The following is a 25,327-nucleotide window of genomic DNA, read 5'->3' as shown; positions in this document are numbered from 1 at the left end:
GGGATATTTAAGCTTTGAATTTGTGTTATCTTGTGCCAAAATGGTCAAGAGTGTCTACTTATTGGATTAAGATTTAAGATTATATTCACTTCACCTTATTTTTGTTGTATAAAATTATTTTTACTGAATTGAAATTATTTTGCTGAATGAAATTATTTTATGAGTTGAATTTATTTTTATTGAAATTAATATGTTTCATGATGTAAAAGTTATAGAAATAATTTCATTTTAATAAAATTAATTTTAGTTTAGTAAAAATAATTTCAGTTCAACAAAATTAAGGTGAAGTGAATAGAATCTTATTGATCGACTTGGACCAAATTTCCTCTAAATTAGGAAACTATAAATTTAAACCCGACTCGCATTTCGTACAAATAGGGTTGGGGAATTTTTGTTTGGGTAACGCAATAACTCTCATTTTGGGCCCATTATTGTCCTAAATGCCCATGCTTTAACATACAAAACTCCACTGGATAAATTTCGCGAAAGTCTTAGGCTTCAACTTATTTAATTTGCTCGTTAAAAAAAATTATTTAATTTGGCATTAAATTATTTTAAAAATAATCAAATTAGATTAGATTACACCATTTCAGATGAGATCAATCTTTATCTTTTAATTTGCTCTTATCTATCATTGAATATCTTTATTTTCGTATTTTTCATATTTGAAAGTGCATATTAATACCAACCTAATTACATATCATTGATAAGTTTGTATCTTGTGAATTAGTGTATAAACTAGGTTAATGTTTGGTTAGATAAAAAAATTAGATCAGATAAAATAATTCAAATCAAATCATGTGAATAGAACATATCCATAAAAAGGCACAAAGAAAAGAGAGAAAGCTTCTAACAAAAGCTTATTCTTTTTTCATATTGCTTGCTTCTCCTTCCTCCATTATTATTCCTCAAAAAAAAAAAAAAATACAAAAAACATTATATAATTTAAGAGATACTTTTACAACTTTTAATCACAGCACTCCAAACTCCCAATCCTTAATTTCTGTTAACATTACTTAAAAAAAAAAAAAAAAAAAAAAAAAAAAAAAAAAAAAAAAAAAAAAAAAAAACTATCAATATCCATTTTAACTTCCTATCCTATTACTTCTACTTACAAAGTCATTAACTTCCACTACCATATTTACAAAAATATTGATACATACAATTAATATAAAAAGCACGGGTAGACTCTAGTACTAAAAAAAAAGCAAAAGGTGAGAAAGGGGAAAACGCCTCTTTCTTCCTCCAACCACCATTGTTTGAGGCAGCTCAACCTCTCTCTTCTAAACCTAACTTCATCAATTTCAACGAGCTGCTTCAATTTATTTTAATTTTAACATCAATTTTCAATTTTTTTTTGAATTGAATTGAATTTTAAAAAAATAAAAATAAAAAAATGGTGTCGGCAAACAAGGAGATGGCTGTGTACTGTTTTGACACACTTGTTGCTCACTACAATAGCGACCAAATTCCTCCTCCTTCTTTCGATGAGGGTGATCAGTATGCCCCTTTTTCTCTTCCTTTTCACTAATCATTATTTTCTTAAAACTAATTATTAATTAATTGATTATGCTTAATTAATTTATATTAATAATAACAATAATGATGATATTTGTTTATTTATTGATTATTATACATTACGTACATGAATTGTTGATACCATTTTTGCATGTCTTTCTTGTTTACTGCTTTTTTTGATTTTGATTTGTATATATTGAATTTTGGGTCTCAATAAATTACTAAAGTTAGTAATTTGGTTAAGGGAAATAATCCCCAAGTGGAATGGTGTGAGTTGAGATTGTTAGATTTTTATTTTTAATAGTTTTTACAGATGAATATTGTAGAAGTAAATTGAGTGGAGCATTACTTATTGTAGGGGTGTTGGTGGTGCAAAAATGCAAATAAGTCAATGATACCCTTGCGAAAGGCAAGAATACATTAGGGGTATACCCTTAAAAACTACCGACCTTTGAGTTAGAGGCCTTGCTAGTGTACGAGCAATATATGATTACCAAAACAACAAGAACTTTATAGGTAAAATACAAATGATTAATCAAGATTAGAGCACAAAGTACAAGTAGGAAACTTTTTAGAGGAACAAAGACCGACGATTGAATTAGACCAAAGGAGGGAAATTTACCTCCATGATTAATCCCAATCGAAAGTTACTAACTGCTTTCGCTAAACTAATGCTAGGCTACTAATCCTAGAATGCTAAGAACTAAGAAAGCGAAAGAAAATTGTAAAAGTAATTGATATGATCCTCAATTCTGCTCCTTTGTTGTGCTTTTATAGAGATTTCTGGCAACGGTTATCTGATCGTGGTTTGGTAGTTCCCCTTGTGATATGTATTTCCTCCTTTGGCGCCTCTATCCTCTTTTGATATATCTCCTTCTTTTCAAATTCATTGAATTTGCTGTCTTGGGCCTCTTTGACTTCTATCTTTATGTAAATGGGCTATCGGGCCTCTACGTTAGCCTATTCTCTTCATCTACTATCCCTCTAAAGTTAGGTCTGGTCAATAGAAATAAGAATTGGGTCTAACAAGGGGTTAAGAATGTGTTAGTAGCTTACTTTTGTATAATTGAAACTATAATTCATGTTCCCATATGCTTGATTTCACCTTGTTCAATAGATTGGTGGTGCTCTCTGCTTTCCATTGTTTTCTCCTTATTAGTTGGCTATTTGATGGCCATGTCATATTATATATGAAATATTATTACTAATTCCGTAGTTGATTTTAAATGCAATAACTAGCAAGTCTATAATGATACACTTTGCATGCCTCAGTATGTTTTCTAGGCCGAAAAAAATAAAAATAATAATAGATCACTTTATACCTTGTATTACCTATAAAGAAGAATTTGTTTTATTTGACCTATCTTGTTTGCACTTGTTTTAGTTGATCGATATTTGCTCAAAATAAACTTATTTGTGTAAGAAATTATGTGGATTTTTTTTTTTTGGTAGAATTATACTTCTAATTTTAGTTATATTGCTTAAACTTATTTGAACTTATTTTGTCCAAAATAATTTAAAAGCCCTATAGGTGTGCTATATTGGTGTGGTAGAAATGCAACAATTTAATTTGTGACAATTAGTTATGGTAATTTAACTCAACAATTTTACAAACACCCCTAATGAAATGTGGCCTATATGCCTATTGTATAATGGAGGAAGTACTTATCAAGTAGACACAAGTACTAGTAGGAATAGCATGTCAATGAGCTTTGAACTAAATGATTGTGGTTCTCTATGCAGCCCTTTGTTTGTAACTTGGAAAAAGGTGGTTAATGGAGGTGAGCCTCGCCTTCGTGGCTGCATAGGAACTCTTGAAGCCCGCGCCATAATCAACGGTTTTAGAGACTATGCTCTTACTAGGTATAGTATGGAATTTATGTGCCTTTGATGGATTTCAACGTGATATTGCTTTAGCAATAGTCTAAGCAAAACATTTGAATTTCTTGGGTCAGAAGTAAGATTTATTTTTCTTTCTTTTCAAAGTCCAACATGTTGTATTTGGTATGCTTATGCACTTCTTTTATTTTTGGGATGTCTATTTACTCCATAGAGCTTTATGAAATCTCTTTAAACATCTTGTTGTTTTGTGAAAAAAAACTAGTGGTTCTAAACTATATTTTCTTGTGATTTTTTAAAATTTTTTTTAGGCAAAATTACAATCATTGACACCAACTAAAGAATATGTTGCAAATATTGACACGAACGTGTATCACGTGTTAAATCGACACCAACTTGTCCAAAAAAGACTAAAATTGACATTAAATATTCAATAATACTCTACATATGACATCTATATAGTATTATCTTTCCAACACATTAAGAACTTTTGGTATACAAGGGTTGAAAGTTACGTAAAATTAGTTCAGATCATTTATGTCAATTTTGTACTTTTTGTAGCAAGTTGGTGTCAATTTAACAACTGATATAAGTTGGTGTCAATAATTGTAAAACTTCACAAAGTTGGTGACCATGATTGTAATTTTGCCTTTTTTTTTATATGTGAAATATAAATTATGTACATATAGTTGCTTTAATTATGAATAACTACATTTGATTAAGAATATTGCTTTTTGACTTTGAAATGGTGTTACAGAATTGTAATCCCTTTGTTTTTTTAAAATTCACTTGCATTTGGCACGGTCTCCAAAACACATGTTTGACTACGCGTTTCTTTTATCACTTTTGCCAGATTTTATCAGTAATTATCTCTAATTAAAAAGTTGATATTTTAAAAGTACACATTAAAATGAATCTAACAAGATCCTACATGACTATGTTTTTATTTTTTTTTTAAATCTAAACCACAAAAGCTAGTCAAAGTAGAGCTTGTGAATAGTATCAAAAGTCAAAACGTATCATCTAATTTGGAATGGAGGAAGTATTTCATCACGTACTAGTGTAAATTATGAAAATTTGATATTTACATACCACACAAAGACACTATTCTAACATGATCCCACTTGATAGTTTTTATTTTGTATATGAGTAGAAATAAACGGTCAAAATGTTTTTAGTTTGATCTCATGAATAGTAAATGAGTAGAACAAAAAAGAACGGAGTGAGTACTTAACGACATAGTTAAAAATTCTCTGCAGAACAGCATTGACTTAACGATATGCCTTATGAGTTAATTTGATGCCTTCGAGACAGAAAGATGCTGGTTAGTAGATACTATATCATTGTGACTGTTTATGCAATCAGAGTTTGATATAGATGGCCACATATATCTTTCCCAGCGATTTTAATTTTCATTTTGATGCCTTTCCCACCTTATCCCTATTCTTGAAAGGAGTGTTAGATGAAGTGTTTTGTAGATCATTATGTTCATTTATAATCCAAATGGATGAATATAACTCTCTTGTGCAAAATAAGAGCAACCTGAGGGGCTGTGGTGTGCTTCAATTACAAAATATTCATGTGTTTTAGTAAATTGAAATTGCCTCACTTGAGCCTTACAAGAAGTTCAGGCTGACATGAGAGGAAGCCATGTGACTAATGTTTCTGTTTGACTGGTGTGCTTCAGCATTTCCTAATGTTTCTGTTTGACTGGTGAATTCTCCTGCAGGGTGAGAGCTACTGTCCACAGAAATACATGCCATGGCCTTGTTTCTTTCCTTATTTGCTATTTCCTTGTAGTGCCTCTTTGTACTGTATGCTGTACCTTAATAGTCTATATCATAGTTTTATACTTAGAGTTATATTATAGAAATTAAGTCATGTATAATATGCCCATTCCTAGTAACGAAACCAGCTTATTGATGGTTTTTGGCCTTAAACCCCACTTTCCTTTTATGAGCTTTGTAAATTGCCTTAATTGTAATTTACTTGAACTGTTTATGACACAAAATGGTCATTGTTGATTCTATGTTGTGTTTCTTCCTTGTTATTTGATTTTGACACTTACTCTTAGATTTGTGAAATTGAGGTGTTCTTTTGATGCTTGCAATTTAGAGTCATATTCTGCACTTCAAGTTTTTTTTCGTTTCCCTGCCAATTTCAATTAAAAACTACCCATTGCAACTTTTGTTACCCCCTCAGTCTCTAATTAAAGCCCCATTTTTAATTTGGGTGGGGTCTATTATCTGCTAACTTTTTTTTTTTTTATTCATTTTTAACCAACAAAACCCCTTTAACTTCACTATTTTATCTTAATTTCCCAAAAAACAATGAACTATGCCCTTACCTTTCTTTTTTGTTTAGCTTTAATCAACAATATCCCACTACAATCCCTCTCCAAAATTGTTTGTCCAACGAAATTGAGGCTTTTATTAAAGGTCGGATGGAGCATTTATGTTGAGAGATTATAACTTGGTTAGTAGACAACGCTTAGTAGGCTAGTACTAAATTAGGAGATTACGACTAAATTAGTTGGTAGTTGGAGAGTAAGTGTAACTTGAAACTTGGAATTTACATGTTAAGATCCTTCATTGAACTTTACATGTTAAGATCCTTCATTGGAGTTGAGTTGATACCTTCAGAAACGAAGAAAAAGGGTCAGAGTTAGGGTGCATTTTATTTACCTGATTTAAACTTATCTAAATTTATATTAATTTATCTTAATTTATCTTATTTAAATGTAAATTAACGTACGTCTAAACTTTTCTTAACATATTAGACCTCATTAAAATTTATTTTAGCTTTAAATCGAATTAATCAACCCATGTTAGAACTTATCTAAACTTATTTTTCCTTAACGTATATGTAGTTTTTTTAGTAAAATAAGTGAAAATAAGTTAAATAATACATGGTCCTTATCTTTTTGGAGAAGTTGATGCGAATAGATACGAGGCACTAGCTTCACAATACCTTTAGAGAGAGATGAAATGAAATGGCAGTAGTTTGGAGATTTCAATTGCCAACACTTCTTATGTAAGGAAATAATACATTTATTTATGAATATTATTATATTTGCCAAAAAGGAATTTGGAACAGTTGAATTGGGGTGTTTACTAATTATACACTTTGTTATCTGTCAATTTTTTCTGCTCACTTCTCTTAGTTTTATACAGTTTATTATGCAGATTTTTTTTTCCCTTTTCTTTTCTCTCCTGCCATTCTACAGTCTAAATTACATGCATGTTATGTCACAGTGCACTTAGAGATCGCCGTTTTCCCCCAATTCAAGCTAAAGAACTACCCCAATTAGAATGTACAGTTTCAATACTGACAGAATATGAAACTGCTGCTGACCACCTTGACTGGGAGGTTTGTATTCTTTCTTCCTCATATTTTTGGTTGTCAGACTTATGGTTTCCTTATAAATGTAATAATGTGCAGTGTTTTATCATTATAATCTGTTTCATGTTCAAATCTTATAGGGCATTTCTTAATTTTTTGTTGTTATAATTGTAAGCTGATGTCAAGAATGACCAATCTGTCTATGTATACAAAGGATTTTTCCATGGTTGAACTTGCTGATTGTTTGTGATGATTGATGTGGAGAGAGTAACTATTAGGCTAACTAGCTTATAGGAACTATAGCCTGAAATTCATCTTTGCAATTGCCAATAAAATTCCAAGTTTCTTTACGGGCTTATTTTTGTTAGAAGTTAGCTTTTGGGAGTAACATAAGGCTGATATTTCTGTTGGGATTAGAAGGGGCCTCTAATTATTAAACCTGTTTAGCTCTATCAATTAATGGTTATTTCAAGTACTACTTTTGCTTCAACTGGCCAACCATATGTGGTCGGAATATAAGACATCCTGAATCAATCCTTCCACCTTTATCTTTCCACATCTTTATAACCTTATGGGTGTATCTCTATGTTAAAATTTTGGTACCCATGAAACCCGGGCTTTTTTATAACCTTTACATTGGATGCGCTTAATCTTGGTAAGTTCCTAACCTCTGATTAGATTTCCTGAGTGATTGCTCCAAGCCATGCGTCAATGAATAATAGTTGTTTTTAGGGGTTAGAAGTTAGGTGTTGAAGAAAGCAGGATCCATTGTAGATATATAATTCAGTTTTCATGCCATGGCAACTCTATTGAAGACCTTCCTCTTCTTAGTAGGTACAAATTGCTTTTTTTCATTCATAATCGGTAACAATGAAGCCCTTTATTTATTTATTTATTTTTGAAGGGGCAGGGGGATGATTTATTTGTATTTTGCATTCTTTTTTGTAAGTATTTATATACAATGGTATTATGATAGTATTGTATGACAAGGAATTACCAAAATTTTCCAATTGATATTATCACTTAACTATGTTTGGTAGTTTTTTTTTTCCCCTTAGGTATTGTATAAAATGATGTTGGGTTTGTGCTGTGTGATGCTTTCTTCTGACAGGTAGGAAAGCATGGTATAATTATTGAATTTACTGATCCTGACTACAATACCCGGCGAAGTGCCACATACTTACCTGAAGTTGCTGCACATGAAGGTCGGTTGTATTGTTTTAAACAAAATAAAGTTTGTAATATTGTTTTTGATCCATAGACATTACTTGCTATGATATTCAACTAGAAATACGACATATACTGGAAGGTGATCTTATCAAAAGTTGCTTGACCTTGTAAGTTTTGAAGTCAAAAGTTTATTATCTGAATGAAGTTGTGGTGGCATCCCATAGACACAACTTTTGCTTAGTTTACTAGATAGTGGCTATAAAAGGTTAGGTGATGTCGCTTCAATGTCCATAGAAGATGGTTATGCAGGATGCCTCTGAAGCTCAAGCTCATAGCCATGGTAATTTGCCATCATGGATGGCTGCTATCTTTTGTTATTTGTCAATCCCATATTAGGCTAATGAAAATTCTCCTTAGGCTGTGGGTTTAATTAGTTCTAGTCAAGTAATCAGTCAATCGCTTTTCTCTCCACAAATCCAAATTACCTTACTGTGTTACTGCACTTCTTTTACCAGGTTCTTGATTTCAAAATATTTTCTGTGTAAGAATTCCAGATAAAATGCCTAAGGGTAAGGCTACACCATGCCTTTTCAGATCCCATAGGCCAGCAAGAGTAGGATTTTTATTTGCTGTTTTGTCCTTTCTTTAGTTTTGTTTCTTGTCCTTCGCATTTTCATGATATTGGTTGTCAATCTGTGATTTTTTTTTTTCTGCCCTGATACAGGTGCTATTAAAAATAGAGGGTTTTTTGGGTCTTGGATGGTTACAACAAATGAATGGTTGCCAGCTTATATGTTTATGCCTTTCATGCTTATAATGTTTCCTTTGCTCTTTGATCACAGCACATTGGTGTGAAATATTCAGCTTCAGTATTTTGATTATGTTAGTTGGCTTTACTGTGTTTTTTTGTTTTTTTTTGCAAGCTCCAGAAAACATGTTTCATGCTTCATATATATATTTTACAAAAATTAAATTAATTGACACTCGATCTTGCTAGTCATGGTAAAGTGGTAGTCCCAGTTGGACAGTATGCAAAGATCCTGACATCAATTTCCTTTTGTGCCTTACACACTTTTTTTGTTCCCCATATATTTAATACCTAACATTCACAATCTCTGAGGTTTAACAGTTCTATTTCTGTTAGATGCTGAGCATCAATACTTGAAATTTTTAATGTTTCAGTGTGGATTTTAGATTGTTGTAGCCTTGTAAGGTCGTGAAACAATATATTTGATTCTGAACGTATTGTTTGAATGTTAATTGACTAATGGTTGTTGGAGAATGACAGATTTTTATTATTATAAATTTATAAGGACTCTAGGCCTGCAGGGAAACAGAGAGGAGGCATAATACTGATATTTTCATTTGATTGTGTCGCTTGCATTCATAATATACATCTGTATATATATAACTAAAGAGTTTATCCTGAAAAAGCGCATTTAAAGGTACATGCTCTTTTATCCTGGAGATTTTGAAACATTTGATGATTTGAATAATGGAAACTTGTGAAAGTATAGTTAGACATGTCAGACTCGTGAAGATTCATATTTTATAAGGTCTCACTAGATTCTTTTATGGTTTTGCCTCAACCTCTGGAATTTGCTGGTATATGTTGCTTTTCTGTGATGGCGTGAAGCCTACTTTGATAGCTTATATTATAGCTTCCCATGTATATGGAGTTAAAAAATGTTACTCCTTATATATCAAGCATGCATAATGAAGTGTTAAGCCTGCAAGGAAGCTATTTTTCTCTGATTTAGTGATAACATATAATGATGCCTTTCAGGTTGGACAAAGCTTGAGGCTATTGACTCCTTGATGCGAAAGGCAGGTTACAATGGTGTAATCACAGACTCAGTGCGGCAGCGCATTCGAATGACTCGCTATCAGAGTACCGCATTTACAATGCACTATGGAGAGTACATTGCATATGTGAAGAATACCCGAGGCGCTGTGCCCACTATTAATGGGCTAAAGCCTGGCACCTATTAACTGTTCCATACTGCTTACTATTTGAATTGTTTCCTCTTAAAGGATTGAATTCATAGGATTTCGGTTGGAATGTGATTTGTTCAACCTACATAAAGCCATTGTTGGTGACTTATTTGGAATTTTTAAATTTTGGGCAGAGAACATTAGAAATTGACCTCCTCATTGAGGTGGCTATGGTGTTCTTCTGCCCCAATATTTTCTACTATTGATTTCCTGAATGAAAAGTTTGACTGGCTGTTAGCCCTTTTTTCATGAAGTTATAACACAAATGATTTGTTACATGTGTTGTCTGACTTGTCTCTAATATGCTCCTCCCAAATTGAATAGCTTTTTCATCTATTTTTTAAATTTTTTTTTTCTTTTTTTTTTTTTTTTTTTTTTTTTTTGCATAATAAATAAGTAAAAGTTTACACAATACAAATAAAAAACATGAAGGCATTTGGTAGTATATGTACTATATACATGGGTGTACAGAGGATTATTATTGTAATTTTGTATGGCGCTTGGGTGGATTTTTCTTTTTTTATTTTTCTTTTATTACATGGCTTGGTGAATATACACATTTTCCAATTTTATTTTTTGAATTCTTTTTCTCTTCTATGTTTTTCTCTCTTTATTCCTCTTTCCTTCTCTTTTTTTCTTCTTCTTTTTCATTTCTTTTTTCAATTTTTGTTTTGAATCAAGCATAATTATTGTAGCTATTGTATATCGGTTACATAGGATTCATGGGTACTTCACTTGATCATCATACCTGTATTATTGGACACGCGATAAACAGTCGTATTTGTATGGATATTGGGTACTTGGATACATTACTTTATACATTTTTATCCATCTTGTCAACAACTTTGCTTTCAATTATTCATTTTAATGAATTTTTTTTATAGAATTTTTCATCTTATTTGAATATATAAATTTAATTCATAAAAAAACAATTCAAAGTTGGAAAAATGGAAATAAAAAATCCCATCTTTCACTGGTCTTCCCTAAAAAATTCAACCTTTCAATTATCCAAAAACAATCGCACATCTACCCTCAATCTTCATCTAACGATCTATTGATGATCGGTTTTCTTAGGTTTTTCCACGTGTCGACTTTTTATAGGTTTAATTTTTTTTTTATAATTAAAAAAACAAAAATAATTTTATTAAAAAAAAAGACTCTATATCAAACCCACTAACCAACGACCACCCCTTCCCCAACCCCAGCACCACCCTTACCCTTGGCCTGAACGACCACCTTCCTTTCCCCATCCCTACCCCTGCCTTCTACGACAACCCAACCCCGTCCCCATCTTCCCCTTCAGATTTTTGACTTGAATCAGAGCAGACATATATTGATGGTAATGAAAGCAGCGGAAAACGGGAGGGCTTATAGGGGAGTAAAGCATCTTAGAGAGGACTTGTAGGGAATTTTTCAAACTCAAATTTGAGTCCCACTGTGATCATACTTTTAGCCATGGTGGCGTCCAAAGGGAGGGGAGCTAGAGATAAAAGAGTCGCCAACAAGTTTTAGGAACTTGTAAACTGTTTACGGGTGTGAAGGTTAGACGTCATTCGCGATCACGGAGATCGCTAACTCCATAGTGGTCCAGAACCATGACTAGATATTCGGGGATGATGGTACGAATCCAACCTAAAAGAGATTGAACCTGCCCTAAATCAGCCTTTACTTAATTCTTATGATATTCATGTGCGCTTTTCGATCAACATACATACGTCAAATTAATCCTAAGCATATTTAATCTACGTTGGTTGATTATTAATGCACAATCAAATCTATTATTGGTGATCACTTCAATTAAAATCATATTAACCTAATCAAATTGTTAATTATCTTATTAGCCGTGATTTCAAGTACAAATTCCCTTTAAACCTGCAAGAAGGGGCGTGATCAAGCAATAACAATCAATCATGAATAATCAAGCAATGTATATAATTGACACAACAATCATCATCATCAAAACATTATTAAAACATAATTAGTAAGATCCTAGGCATGATACTAAACGAATTAATAACAAATCCTAACATGTCACTAAATAAAAATCAAAGCTTTAGTCTAAACATGATACTAGAAAAGCATAAGAACATCCTAACATGATACTAGAAATCATAAAAGCATCCTAACATGATACTAGAAACATGATATTAGAAATATTAGTTAACACCCTAAACATGATACTAGAAATCATAAAGATATCCTAACATGATACTAGGAATTAACACAGTATTCTAAGCATGATTTATGTATCAAAAGAATAATTTAAGCAATCGAATTACTTACTTTGATGCCCCGTATCTCTTTCTATCAAAACAATACACACGTTAGTAAACTTCAAGAAAGATTAAATCAAATAAATAAATCAAACAAGAATTGAAATATAGATTTGGGACCAAACCCTCAGAACTATCAACCTTTCACGTCGAGGTCGAAGGCAACTTCGAGGTTGGCTACGAGTATTCAAGGCTCGTGAAGGAGGTATGGTGTATGATGGGGAAAGTATCGAGGACGTGTGTTGGGATGTGTTTAGGCTAAGGCTAAGAAAAGCATCAAGAGAGAGAGAAGAAAATCTTAGAGAGGGAATTAGATGATGATTGTTGGAGAATGAAAACGAGGTCATACGACCTCTATTTATAAGGAAAAAAAAGAGGGTCGAAAGATCTGAAAAGAGTCAGAATCTGACTCAGAGTAAAACAGATTCCATCGCGGTGCGATAGGCCTATTGCGGCATAACAGCCTTGTCGCGGCGTGATAGTGATGTCCTCAGTGATGGTTTTGGAAAGATAGAATTCGTACAGAATATGATTTCCAATCGGATTGGGTTAATCAAATTTTCGTACGTATTCTAATTTGTCTGGGGTTAGGATCATTGAAAAACAGATGTTTTATCCAATGTAAAATTCTTAAATCTTTATCTTTTCAAAAACAGGATAAATTAGAACCTTCTAGAGGATTTTAGAACCTAATAATAAATCCTAAAGGATTTAGGATCGAAAACAAGCTTCTAGATGATTCTAGAAGCTTGTAATAAATCCTAATTGGTTTAGGAATGGGGTATAGGTTAATGGACCTTCCACATGATCATCGGGTCGCAGATAAGGCTTGATTCGGGCTCGGTTTAATATTTTGGCCATAACTTTTTCGTTATAATTCGGATTTGGGCTTATAAAATATCGTTGAAAAGCTCTTTTCAAGCCCCATCCAACTACACAATTATTGGACCAGGATCATGGCTAAATAATTTGGTTTGAACGTTTTTATAAAAAGGACACGGAATGAATGATTTTTAAAGACACGAAATGAATGATTTTGGTTTAAAACATTTAAGGAAAGGTTAGAAAGGGTCAAGGCTAAAAGGAAATTCACGAGACTCATCAACTCTTCACCTAACTCGATAATCAAAGACGTGAAAGGTACTCATCATCGGGTTTGGTTTTTGGGAAGACACAATCAGGTGTCTATTTGACAATCCAAAAATCAAAAGGAGGGGACTCTACTTTCAAATGTCAAAAGGAAGGGACTGAAACCGGTTGTGCAAGTGACATCCGGTACACTGACCTTCTATTACTTGTTGCCCCAAATTTTTGATTTAAATTAAAAAACCAAAAAAAAAAAGAAATTGAAGTTGTCTGAACTGCAGCAGACCTCGGTTTACGTGATGAATTACAGCCATAGAAGATTGGCGGGAATCTGAAAGGCCATTGTGAGGCTTCTCTTATACGCTTCCCCTTTTTCTATAAAAAGAGGTGTACCTTCCTCTTCTTTATTATATTCACTTCCATTTTCAGAAAGCTCTAACCAAAAAATTAACTTCATTCTCTGCTTTGCTCATGTACTGACCTATTGGTCCCAACTTGGAGGAACAAATAGGAAACAAAGTCGTCAAACTTGGAAGCATAGAAGGTATATTCCCTTTCTCTTCTTTGTTCATGGTACATTAAACTTTGTGGTTGTTGTTCATAAAGATCTTTGAAAAAGTTTTTTTTTTCTTACTGGTTGTTGTTAAACAAGTATTTCTTTTGCTGATTAGTGAAAAAAATGTTACTTTGTATGGATAATATGTTGGATGATGTGAGATATTTGTTTGTTATTGTTGTTTATGTTGAAAATGGTGTTTTATATGATCATATGGTTGATTATTTCAAGAAATTGTATATTGAAGCATGTTTTTTATGTTTGTTTTTTATTCAATAGTACACGTGGAGTTAGGGTTGATTATTTGGTGTTTGTGTGTGTGAGACCTTAGTAACTAGTTTCTTACACTCCTTGTAATTTTGGCCCTAGGTATGGATGCTCTCGCTGCAGCACACCCTTTGTTTAGCCAGCAGGACTTTCTAGTTACCCATGTGTTCCCCAAGGTGGACTAGGAAGGGAGGATAGCTATAGAGAAGAGTTGCAAAAAATGGAGGATGTGGTGGAGGCTTAGGCACCTGGTTTTCACCTACCCCTTCAACAGCCCTAGGGCTGCCATCCAGGAATGGGTGCTGAGGGATGTCTTGTACAAGGATGGGAGGGACCTGTTTAGGGTAAAAATACCCTAAGACACGTGGCCCTATAAAGGCTTGCCACGTGTCAAGCTTGTAGCGGTCAACAAAGGCCCAATCCCTTTGCGACACGTGTCATTGTACCCTATTTGAAGTACAGCTCTCCCCTACTATAAATAGTAAGGGCAGACCTCATTAATGGGGATCGAATCATTTTCCACCAACCAACAAAACACAAATCCCCTTGCAAACGCTCTCAAATCGAGAAACATTTATTGTCTTATTTCCTCATTAAGAAAGAGACTAACTTAATCTTCGGAGGCGGAACACCCCAGCCCCAGCCGGAGTATTCCGTTATTTGTGCAGGTACAGGCCAAGGAAGGAGCATACTAGGAAATTGTAACTCTCCCGTAGGACACATAAAAAACCCCCAAACATTTGACGCCGTCTGTGGGGAGAGTACTTTCTAGATGACTTCAGAACCGGTACTGCCGGGTAAAGGTAGTCAAACTGCTGGTGAGGCTGAGGCCCACTCGGACCAAGATACAGTCGACAATCATGAGATTGAGACTTACACAACTGCCGATGGTTCTTTCAGAACCAAGCATACTCGTTCCAAAGACAAAAGGGAACGGGCAGAGCAGCAGGCAGGCCCAAACCATCCTACCAGGGGACCGCTTGGGTTAACTCTTGCTTCAGAGGAGGCCACCCCAGTCTCCAGGGATGAACTCATGAACATGATGATGATTTTCAAAGGGGAGATCAAAGGCCTTCTGGACAATACTGCCGGCTCCCGTAAGGGTTAGGCGGAAGATAGGCGTCTTGGAAAAAAGACGGCAAGAACAGTAAAGGGTAGAGCATCTACCCCGTATCCGAAGTCAAATGTGCCGGCTAGGCCCTTTGATTTCCCAAAGATACACACTCCCATAGATGGAGTCAGAAAACCCGTCCGGCATATAAAGCCGGATGGAACCAAGAAAGTCTACTCTGATGCCTGGACGCTCATTCAGGATAAAAAGACTCAGCAGCGCTCCGAGTCGGCATCAACTTCGACCTTTCGAGACAGCTTCAACGCCACATCAGGGAGGCACTCGAGAACAAACAATGATAGCGGGACGAGCGAGGTTTCCGCTCGATCCGACCCTCATATGATCCAACCGACATTGCATGGGAAACCATACACGCCCTTTGGATCTCCTTATGCACAACCAGGTCTTTTCGGGGGGCAGCAGCAGCCGCCTGTCTAGCCAATGGACTGGCAGCTCCAGCTGCTCAACCTTGGGGAACAGCCAACCGCGTTTTCCAAGGAAATCACCGAGATGACCCAGCCGGCAAAAGTTAAAAACGTGTTGGTAGGTGCCTATGACGGTACCACCAACCCGGAAGATCACCTCATGGCATACACCAACCTGATGTATTTGCAGGGTTTGGATGACGCCTCATGGTGTAGGTGCTTCCCGGCAACGTTGAAAGGGATTGCTCAACGTTGGTTTGGTAACCTCCCAGCCGGATGCATCAATAATTTCAGGACGTTGGCCTACTGGTTTACGTCCAACTTTTCTATGAACATCCCTGCCAAGAAAACAAGCCTTGATTTAGGGGCAATCCAGCAGGGAGATAAAGAAGGGCTCCGGTCATATGTCAGGCGGTTTAACCTGATGAGGATCCAAATCCATGGATTGTCTAATGACGTTGCCTACACTGATTTCTTTAAAGGCTTAAAAGACGGATCAAATTTTAAGTTTGACTTGGTTAGGAAGAGGGTCTCTACTCTTCACGAGGCGCTTATGAAGGCGGAGGCTTACATTCAGGCAATGGAATTATGTGCTGTGAAACTTCCAACGGATTACAAAAGATCCGACAAAAAAGAGAATCGGCCTACCCAGTCGGCCAAAAAGGAAGATAAAAGAAAAGGGGTATGGGCAGCAGACTCATCCCGACAACCTTTCCAGAAAAGAAAGAGGTCGGATCCGTATGTGCCAAAGTACGAATTCAACAAGGATTGTGCCTCCATTCTCAAAGAAGTAAAGGACTGGTTGAATCTTGAAAAACCGGCTCCCATGAAGAGTCTTGTAAGTGCCCGAGATAAGAGCAAATATTGCCTTTTCCATGAAGAAATTGGCCATGACACTGAGGGTTGCTTTAGCCTCAGGCGGCTCTTTGACCGGCTTGCTGACAAGGGGGCTCTCAAGTCCTATCTATCCAAGTCAAAGGGTGCTCCCAAACAAGTAAAAGGACCACCCCCAAAGACGCCGGCTACTTAATCGGATACGGATGAGGAGACCATCTGACCATAGCCGGTGGATTTGCGGGAGGTGGGCCTACCATTCGGGCACAAAGGATAACATTCGAAAACTGGTTAACTCAGTGGATGAGGGCCAGCCGCCTGAATATTCATTTCCGGAAGTTAACATCTCCGAGAAAGATAGAGGAGAGATCAGCCGGCCTTATGATGATCCCATAGTCATCGAGTGCAAAATCGCCAATCAAAGAGTTGGCCGGATCTTGATTGATACCGGGAGCTCATCTGACCTCATAAGCTACTGGTGCTTGGAAAAACTCAAGTACAAGCCCAGTAGCGTGCATCCGGCCTCATACCCTCTTGTTGGTTTTGGGGAGGAGTAGTACATCCGGTGGGCATGATTAATCTACCCATCCGGTTCGGAGAAAAGGGAAAGGGCCGGCACATGGTTGTCAAGTTTCTTGTTGTAGGAGAGCTGACTGCCTACAACTTGATTATTGGCCGCGCAACCCTTAACATCTCAAAAGCAGTCATCATCCCATCCCTAATGTTGATCAAGTTTGAGAGGGATGATGGCACAGTCGGTTCCTTGATGGCGAGAGAGTGTTACCTCTCGGACATCAAACCAACGCTTGACACAGACGGTCAAGAGAAAGAAATAGTTGAACTTGACGACTGTTATCAAAGCTCACCGGCTACTAAGCCCGCCGGTAAAAAGAGGAAGGCAGACCAACTGGCGCCTGTAAAGGAGAAACAATAGCAATCACTGTTAGGGGAGAGGCCAGACGACCTTCACCCCCAGCCGGCTGGAGAAATAATTGACATTGTCCTTGAAGACAGCCGGCCAGACAGAACCGTCAAGATTGGAACGATTGCTTTTGAAAGCTTGGGACCTGACTTGCTCATTTTGCTGAAGGAGTTCAAAGATGTGTTTGACTTTGAGGTAGAATAGATGCCGGGTGTAAGTCCGGATCTTGCTGTTCATAAAATCGCTGTGGATCCTAAGAAGAAGCCGGTCAGGCAAAAGAAAAGGAACTATGGCGAGGAAAGGTCCCAGGCGGCAGCAACTAAGGTCAAGAAACTCTTAGATGCTGGGTTCATCCGGCAATGCTACTACCCGGATTGGGTAGCCAATGTTGTCCTCGTGAAAAAGCAGAATGGAACCTGGCGGATGTGCGTAGATTACACAGACTTAAACAGAGCTTGTCCAAAATATAGCTACCCGCTTCCAAAGATAGATCATTTGGTAGACTCTACAGCTGGCCATGCCCTGATGAGTTTTATGGAAGCCTACTCCGACTTCCATCAGATACCCTTGTGGAAGAAAGACCAAGAGAAGACGACTTTCGCCACAGATCAAGGGCTATACTGCTACACGGTGATGCCGTTTGGGTTAAAGAATGCGCCCACCACTTTCCAACGAATGATGAACTCGGTCTTTTATGATCAGATTGGAAGGAATGTGGAGGCGTACATCGATGACATGATAGTCAAGTCAAAGCTACAGGCGGATCATCTAGCCAACCTCCGAGAAACCTTCACCACCCTCAGGCGGCATAAAGTCATGTTAAACCCGAAAAAATGTGTCTTTGGAGTTGAGTCTGGGAAGTTTCTCGGATTTTTGATTGATCAGAGAGGCATAGAGGCCAATCCGGACAAAGTACAGGCAGTGATTGACAAGCAGTTGCCTCGTACCGTCAGGGAAGCTCAAAATCTTACCGGTTTCCTGGCGGCATTGGGGAGATTCCTCAGCCGGTCAGGTGACAAGTGCCTGTATTTCTTTCAAGCAATCAAAAAGAGGTCGAGGTTTGAGGGGTGAAGAGGCTAAGGCGACATTTCAAAGGCTGAAGCAACACTTGCATTCTTTGCGAAGATTAGTGAGTCCCCTACCCCAGGAGGCTCTCTACATGTACTTGGCCGTCTCAGATCATTCCTTAAGTGCCGTTCTCCTTGCTGAGAGAGACGGCAACCAGCTCCCGGTCTACTTTATAAGCCACGTCCTCCGGAATGCTGAACTTCGCTATCTAATGATTGAAAAATTTGGTCTGGCATTGTTTAAGGCAGTTAAGCGGTTGAAACCTTATTTCCTGGCTCATCTGGTTCCCGTTTACACTGACCAGCCGCTCAAAAGGCCTATGACCACTTTAGAGTCATCCGGAAGAATGATTAAATGGGCTGTGGAAATTCAAAGTCTAGAAATCACTTTCGAACCTAGGCGGGCAGTGAAGGGTCAGGCGTTTGCCGATTTCATTGTTGAAATGACAAGGCCGATACAGCCGGATAAAACTGATCAAGTTTGGAAAGTATATGTAGACGGGAGCTCTACTGTGAATGGTTGTGGGGCTGGCGTAATTTGTCATTCTCCTGAGGGGGACAAATACGAATATGCTCTATGATTCAAATTTCAAGCTTCAAATAATGAAGTTGAATACGAGGCCCTGCTAGCCGGTATCCGCATGTGTAAGGCAGCCGGGGCAAGGAAAGTTGACGCCTGTTCTGATTCTCAACTCATCGTTAGCCAGTACAACGGTGACTATGAGGCCACCCATCCGGTGATGATTAAGTATCTTCAGGCGGTTAAAGAGGAGGTTGGGGCATTTGATGAATTCAATCTAAGTCAAGTACCTAGGTCCGAGAATAATCAGGCGGACGCACTATCAAAACTGGCATCATTTGCCACATGTGATACGCCTAGGTCAGTCTTCTGGGAAGTCATAGAAAAGAAAAGCATTGAACATGATCCCATTGGAATTCTAGATCGAAGCTCCACTTGGATGGACCCCATCCGGGATTACTTGGTAGACGACACTCTACCGGGTGTCTCATCAGAGGCGGCTTCTCTTAAAAGATGAGCATTAAGCTTCGTAATGCACAAAGGGGAACTCTTCCGGAAGGGTTACCTGCAGTCGCTATTCAAATGTGTAACCCCAGAAAGGGGAAAGGAAATACTAGAAGATCTGCATGCCGGCTTCTGTGGATCGCACATTGGCGGGAAGACCCTTGCCAAAAGAGCCAGGCGGCAAGGATACTTTTGGCCCACCCTCGAGGCAGATGCATTAGATCTGGTAAAAAGATGTGACAAGTGCCAGAAGTTTGGCCGGTTGATCAGACAGCCGGCCACTGATTTAACAGCTATTCACAGCCCAATTCCCTTTGCCAAATGGGGCATGGATATTCTGGGGCCATACACTCCTGCCCTAGGCGGCAAAAGAAACATTTTGGTGGTTGTTGATTACTTCACCAAGTGGGTTGAGGCCGAGGCGGTAAAGGGCATCAAAACTAAGGATGTCATCTCCTTCATCTGGAGAAATGTCATCACCCGGTTTGGTGTACCAATGTCAATGGTCTTTGACAATGGCCCCCAGTTCAAAACGCCTGTCCTAAAGACTTGGTTGCAAGATCAAGGGATTTCCCATTACTTTGCATCCGTTGGCCGTCCTCAAGAAAACGGTCAAGTTGAAGCTTTTAACAAGCTCATCTCAGCCGGCATAAAGAAAAAGATTGAAAAGGCAGGCGGTCTTTAGGCAGAGGAATTGACTCATGTTCTTTGGTCTAGCAGAACTACTGAGAAGGGGTCAACCGGTGAAACTCCATTTCTTATGGCATATGGCACAGAGGTGGTGCTTCCTATTGAATTATATGAGCCAACACTTTGAATCATGTTATATGATGAAGAGGCAAATTGGGAAGCCATGCGCCTGGCTTTGGATACTCTTCCTGAAAGAAGGGGCAACGCCACCTTGAGTCATGAAATCTACTGTCTGCGAATGACGAGGGCCTACAACAAAAGGGTGCGTAAACGCCCCGTCAAAGTTGGAGATTTTGTGTTACGAAAGCTTGAGGCAACCGGTAGGGCGAACAAACAAGGGAAACTGACCCCAAACTGGGAAGGACCCTACCGGATTTTTGAAGAAGTTAGAAACGGCACATACCGCCTTGAAACCCCAGACGGAATGCGGCTGCCTCGTATCTGGAATGTAGATAACTTGAAAAAGTACTACTTCTAAGGATTTTGTATTTTTTTTTTTTTTTTTTGTAAATAGTATTGAAATGTGAAAGCCTATAATTTCCATTCATACAACTGAATTAGCACCTGTCTAGTGCAAGAACACAGACGGAAGAATTCTTGTTAAAAACCACTGCTCCAAAAAGAGCAGTCATCCGGCGACACCCATCCGGGTGAAATCGTTGAAGAGAACAGCTCCCTTCCGGGTGGTACATTGTTCTAGCAATCCAATAACTCAAACGACATTTTCTTAAAAGAAACATGCAGCCGTTAGAGTTGATCCTTCGCATCTAGGATTCACCCGGCAAGAACCCAAAAGTGGTCCATCCGGCAAAATGAAGTTCCTAGTGGGTTATTGCAACCGGGTATTATCTAAAAGCCACCCAAACGGTTTTACAACCCATCCAGCTGCCAATGAAACGGCTGCCTGTTAACCGTTGGAGTAAACAGTTGGCCATTTCAGGGGCATTTTATTGCACCATCTGGAGTAGGAGTAGATCAACATTGATCACCCATCCGGCTGCCAATGAAACGGCTGCCTGTTTACCGTTGGAGTAAACAGTTGGCCATTTCAGGGGCATATCATGGTATCATTACTTCATCCGGCGAAAATAGAACGACTGATCATGTTAACCGGATAAGTAGTAAAGAAATTGTAAAAACTTGTAAAAAATGCATGAATAAAAATAAAATGCAAATAGTAGAATAGCAAAACCAACTGCGTCGGTTAGTAGATTAAAAATTTAGATATAGAAATGTTAACCGGACCCCCGTCCGGGAAAGTTACATTCAAAGATACTCGGCTCGCAGGCCGGAAAAGAAGGTAAAAAAAAATGTTTATGGTTGTTGTTGTTGTGGTTGAGCTTGCTGCTGTTGAGGCTCCGGCTGCTGAGTTGCATCGACTAGAACTTCGGCCGACTGCTCCACCGCTTGCTGATCCTCCGCATGCGCTTCTTGATTATCCCCATCCGGCTGAATCTCATTGTTGTGCTCAACCCACTCGTCAAAAGCGGGAGGAAGGTCAGCGCCGAGTACCTTTGCCTCGTAAACCTCGGAGGCATACTGGTATCGAAGATTCCAGTATTCGTACTCGAAATCCGGATGGATCAGGTTCCAAGCTAGCTTCATACGCTCTTCGCAGTCGGCCTCATTTTCTCCAATCAGGCAGAGTTGTTCCTGTTCTAGCTCTTTCTTATGAGCCGCCTGATTGTTTACAAGTTCAGTTACCAGCCGGCTGTTTTCCTTCCGGAGATTGACATTTTCCTTGTCAGCATTCTCCAGGGCTTTAAGGTCAGTTTGAAGATTTTTGACCTGGAGCTCAAGCTCATCAACTCTCTTCAAGGCCGCCTCCCCAGCCTCAGCCGCCTTCTTCAACAGTTCCTCCTGTTGCAACTCCCGTTGTTCAGTTTCCAAATCATATGAAATGGCATTGAATTGGCAAACGTCAATAAGCTCAGATGCGCGCTTCTGAGCGTCTCTTACCTCCTCCTGCTTCTTGCAAAGAGGGACGCTAAACCCATCAACTCTCAGCAGCGTCTGCAATATCAGCCGGGAAAAGTGTTAGGAAAGATCAAAACAAAGTACTTGCATCCGGTAAAAAAGATTGTTGCTTAAACATAGGCCATCCGGTTTATGTACCTCAGTAAGGAGAGAAGTGATCCGGTCAAGATTGACCGTGTGCACAGCCGGCACAACTTCTCTCTCAGACCGAGTGATGGTCTTGACCATCCTCTTAGCATACTGCTGGTAGTTTAGACGGCTGGAGGTTGTATCTGCAAGCATAGAATCATGTGTAAGGTATTGGGCATATGCCTCGCCAATATCCAGGCGGTGTCCAGAAGAATTCCCGGATTGGCTTGCTTGGGTTTTTATTCTCATATGCCCAAGCGGCCAGGGGGGATCAAAGGCATAAGTTTTACCTTTCTCGGACTGTGGGGTCAAAGCCCCCCCAGCCGCTAAAGAACCGGAGCCCGTATGAGTACGAGCATCCAGTCTTGCTGACTCCACCACCAGTTCAAAGTGGGGAGTGATTTGCAAGCTCTTCCCTGCAGTTGTTGGCCTGTCCTTGTCAGGCGTTTTCTGTTTCTGACCAGTAGCCGGAGCAGGAGCCTCCACCCTAGGCACTTTGGCGGCTGGCTTGGGAATATTCCCAGCCGGACGTTTTTGCATACTCGCTACAGAGCGAGGTATGACTTGGCTCCCGGCCTGAAAACAGTCACAATAGGATGCATCCGGTAAAAACCTTTGTAACTAGGTAAAAGGTACATCCGGCAAAAGAAGAAAAAACTGTAAACAGAAAGATGGTTAAGGAAAGACTACCCCGGCATTTTTGGCGGCCATCGCCACCTTCTTCTCTTCCAGCTGCTTTTTCCTCAAGAGAATGGCAGAAGTAGCCGGTGTCTTCTTTAGTGGCACCATTCTTTTTGCTTCTTCTGCAAAACAAGAAAAGAAAATATGGTTAGAAATCATACAAAGCATACCCATCCGGGAAAGACTTGATCAATCAGTGAACCTACCCTTGTTAAACATAGTGCTTAAGTTACAAAGGGACAAAAAACCCTCATCCTTAAACCAGTTCGGATGGGGCACCCAAAATTGGGGAACTATGATCTCACCCCCGTCATCTAGTGGGGCAGTTGTCTTCAGAAAGAGACCCTTCTGCATTATTTGGTCCCATGCCTCTCCCGGTACTCTAGGGAGAGCGAATTTTCTTCCCAGCAAGGCCGGGTGCTTATTGTATCTACGCAGCCGGCGGTTAAGTTGGGGGGAGGGGGAAGAGACGACATAAAATTTGCTCTTCCAATTACTCCATTTGGACGGCTTGTCCAAAGTCATCATATACTCCGGAAGCGTGGTGAGAGTGTACCACGCATTCCACCCACTCGGCGCTCTGCTTAAATAATGCATATGCGCAAATGCTTGCTAGCTTGGCTTGACACCCTGCAGTTCGCAGGCGGCTATATATTCAAGAATGTTGACCCATGAATTAGGGGTCAACTGCCATACACCTAAGTCATACCCCTTTAGTATGCCTTTTATGCAGTGATGGAGGGGGAACCAGAGGCCAGCTGTAAATGCCGCCTCGTAGCAGCCGAAGTAGTTGTCGGCATCGTCCACGTCGTCGGTCCAAACGACGCTTGCCTCTACAGGCGGGACAACCACTTCCCATCCCTCTCCAACCGGCTTCTTCTTTAGAAAAGCAGGGAGTGTGGCGCATAAAGTGACCACATCCCTGGCAGACATGGTCATATCAGTTGGGTCACCCTTAGCCGGCCATTTGTAGGCCTCTTCATCAATGGGAGCCGCCTCTTCAGAGGATTCTTCATTAGGGCCAGGGCCGGACTCCTCATTATCAGCTGATCCCTCTCCGGATTCCTCAGCGTTGGAACTAGAGCTATCCAAGATACTGTCACCCGGTGTGCTAGGTGTATTCGGAGAATTTTGTGGAACCTCCTCATTAGGACCCATCTCAGCCGGTTCCTCGGCTTGTACTTGATTTATAGGGTCAGCCGGATCAACGGCTGCATCGTCGGACTGGTAGTTAGGGTCGATTGTCGTCACTCTGATCCGAGCCATTCTGTCCTGCACATGAACAGAGACGGTGGGATTCGATGTAGGTGAAGGTTGTTCCAAGCACCCCCAGACGGCAATCCCAGTCCTAGACTCAGCCGTTCCTGGTGACCGGCTGACCACAGTCGTAAGCTGTGCCATGTGTGCATTGGTGGAGTCCATATCCTAATACTATGCAACCGGAAATAAAAGAAAGTGACAAGTATGGGATGCAGGCGGTACCTTTGAAATGAGAAAGTTGGCTTAAAGTCACCTCAGACGGGGAACTCGTCAAAAGTGTTTAAAGCTGAAAAAGACAAAGTAAATACTTAGCTGGTTATTCATTAACTCACCCTAAAACCCCCCAGACGGTGTTCAATGAGGTGGGTCAGAAGTATTTCAGACGACATAAGGCCGGATGGGGGTTCTTTACAAACATTTGTAATAACTAGCTAGAATATTGTAAAGCTCTCTATGATACCCCAGACGGTATTCAGTGAGTTGGGTCAGAAGTACCCCAGACGGTATAAAGACCGGATGGGGGGTTATGACTTGCATTTTAGAAAAACTTGGCTAGATAAATTGTAATACACTGACTAATACCCCAGACGGTATTCAGTGAGCTAAGTTAGAAGTACCCCCAAACGGTATAAAACCGGATGGGGGGTTGTGATAAGCTTTGGTTAAAATAGTAAAATGTAAGGCTCACTCCATGATAACCCAGACGGTATCAAAGAAGTTGGGTCAAAGGTTTCCCATCCGGTAAAAAAGAAGTTGGGTCAAAGGTACCCCATCCGGATGAGGGTATAGTAAAAAGGCCTGTTCAAACGATATCCAGACGGTGAGTCACCGGATGGGGGTGCATTGAATGCACCTTAAAAATTTGGAAAGGTCATGAAAGGACAAGAATGATGACCCGACTGGCTTTAAAACCGGTTGGGGTTTTTGAAATCATCACTTGACAAAACAAATACCCAAGTGGTGTAATACCGGATGGGGATGCTTTAAAAGCCATGTAAAAAAAACAGAAGCAAGCCTGCTCAAGCAATACCCAGACGGTGAGTCACCGGATGGGGGTGCATTGAATGCACCTTAAAATTTGGAAAGGTCATGAAAAAGACAGGGATAATGACCCAACCGGCTTTAAAACCGGTTGGGGTTTTTGAAATCATTTCGTGGTAA

At 39.2% G+C, this 25,327-nt stretch overlaps 1 protein-coding gene across 2 annotated transcripts; it reads left to right on the top strand.

Annotated features, from left to right (window-relative positions):
- Nucleotides 1–1,119: 1,119 nt before the first annotated feature.
- Nucleotides 1,120–10,142, top strand: LOC110697484 (uncharacterized protein At2g38710-like). Of its 2 annotated transcripts, XM_021874855.1 has the most exons (5): nt 1,129–1,500; nt 3,262–3,381; nt 6,612–6,726; nt 7,811–7,904; nt 9,656–10,142. In XM_021874855.1, the coding sequence occupies exons 1-5, from the start codon at nt 1,397–1,399 to the stop codon at nt 9,859–9,861; spliced, it is 639 nt and encodes a 212-aa protein (XP_021730547.1). In that variant the 5' UTR covers nt 1,129–1,396; the 3' UTR covers nt 9,862–10,142. The 2 variants fall into 2 exon arrangements, with proteins under 2 accessions (XP_021730548.1, XP_021730547.1); XM_021874856.1 differs by lacking the exon at nt 3,262–3,381 and having other exon boundaries at nt 1,120–1,500.
- The last annotated feature ends 15,185 nt before the right edge of the window (nt 10,143–25,327 follow it).

The sequence above is a fragment of the Chenopodium quinoa genome, unplaced genomic scaffold, assembly GCF_001683475.1.
Source record: "Chenopodium quinoa cultivar QQ74 unplaced genomic scaffold, ASM168347v1, whole genome shotgun sequence".
NCBI classification, from domain to species: domain Eukaryota; kingdom Viridiplantae; phylum Streptophyta; class Magnoliopsida; order Caryophyllales; family Amaranthaceae; genus Chenopodium; species Chenopodium quinoa.
The sequence above is the reverse complement of the archived record's forward strand: the minus strand, read 5'-3'. Positions and strand labels throughout refer to the sequence as shown.

Bases quoted from the DNA above. Each gene is read 5' to 3' on its own strand.
- LOC110697484 (XM_021874855.1), top strand. From the start codon at position 1,397: ATGGTGTCGGCAAACAAGGAGATGGCTGTGTACTGTTTTGACACACTT. The intron at 1,501-3,261 runs GTATGCCCCTTT...TTCTCTATGCAG, and splicing joins TCTTTCGATGAGGGTGATCA to CCCTTTGTTTGTAACTTGGA. The intron at 6,727-7,810 runs GTTTGTATTCTT...TTCTTCTGACAG, and splicing joins CTGACCACCTTGACTGGGAG to GTAGGAAAGCATGGTATAAT.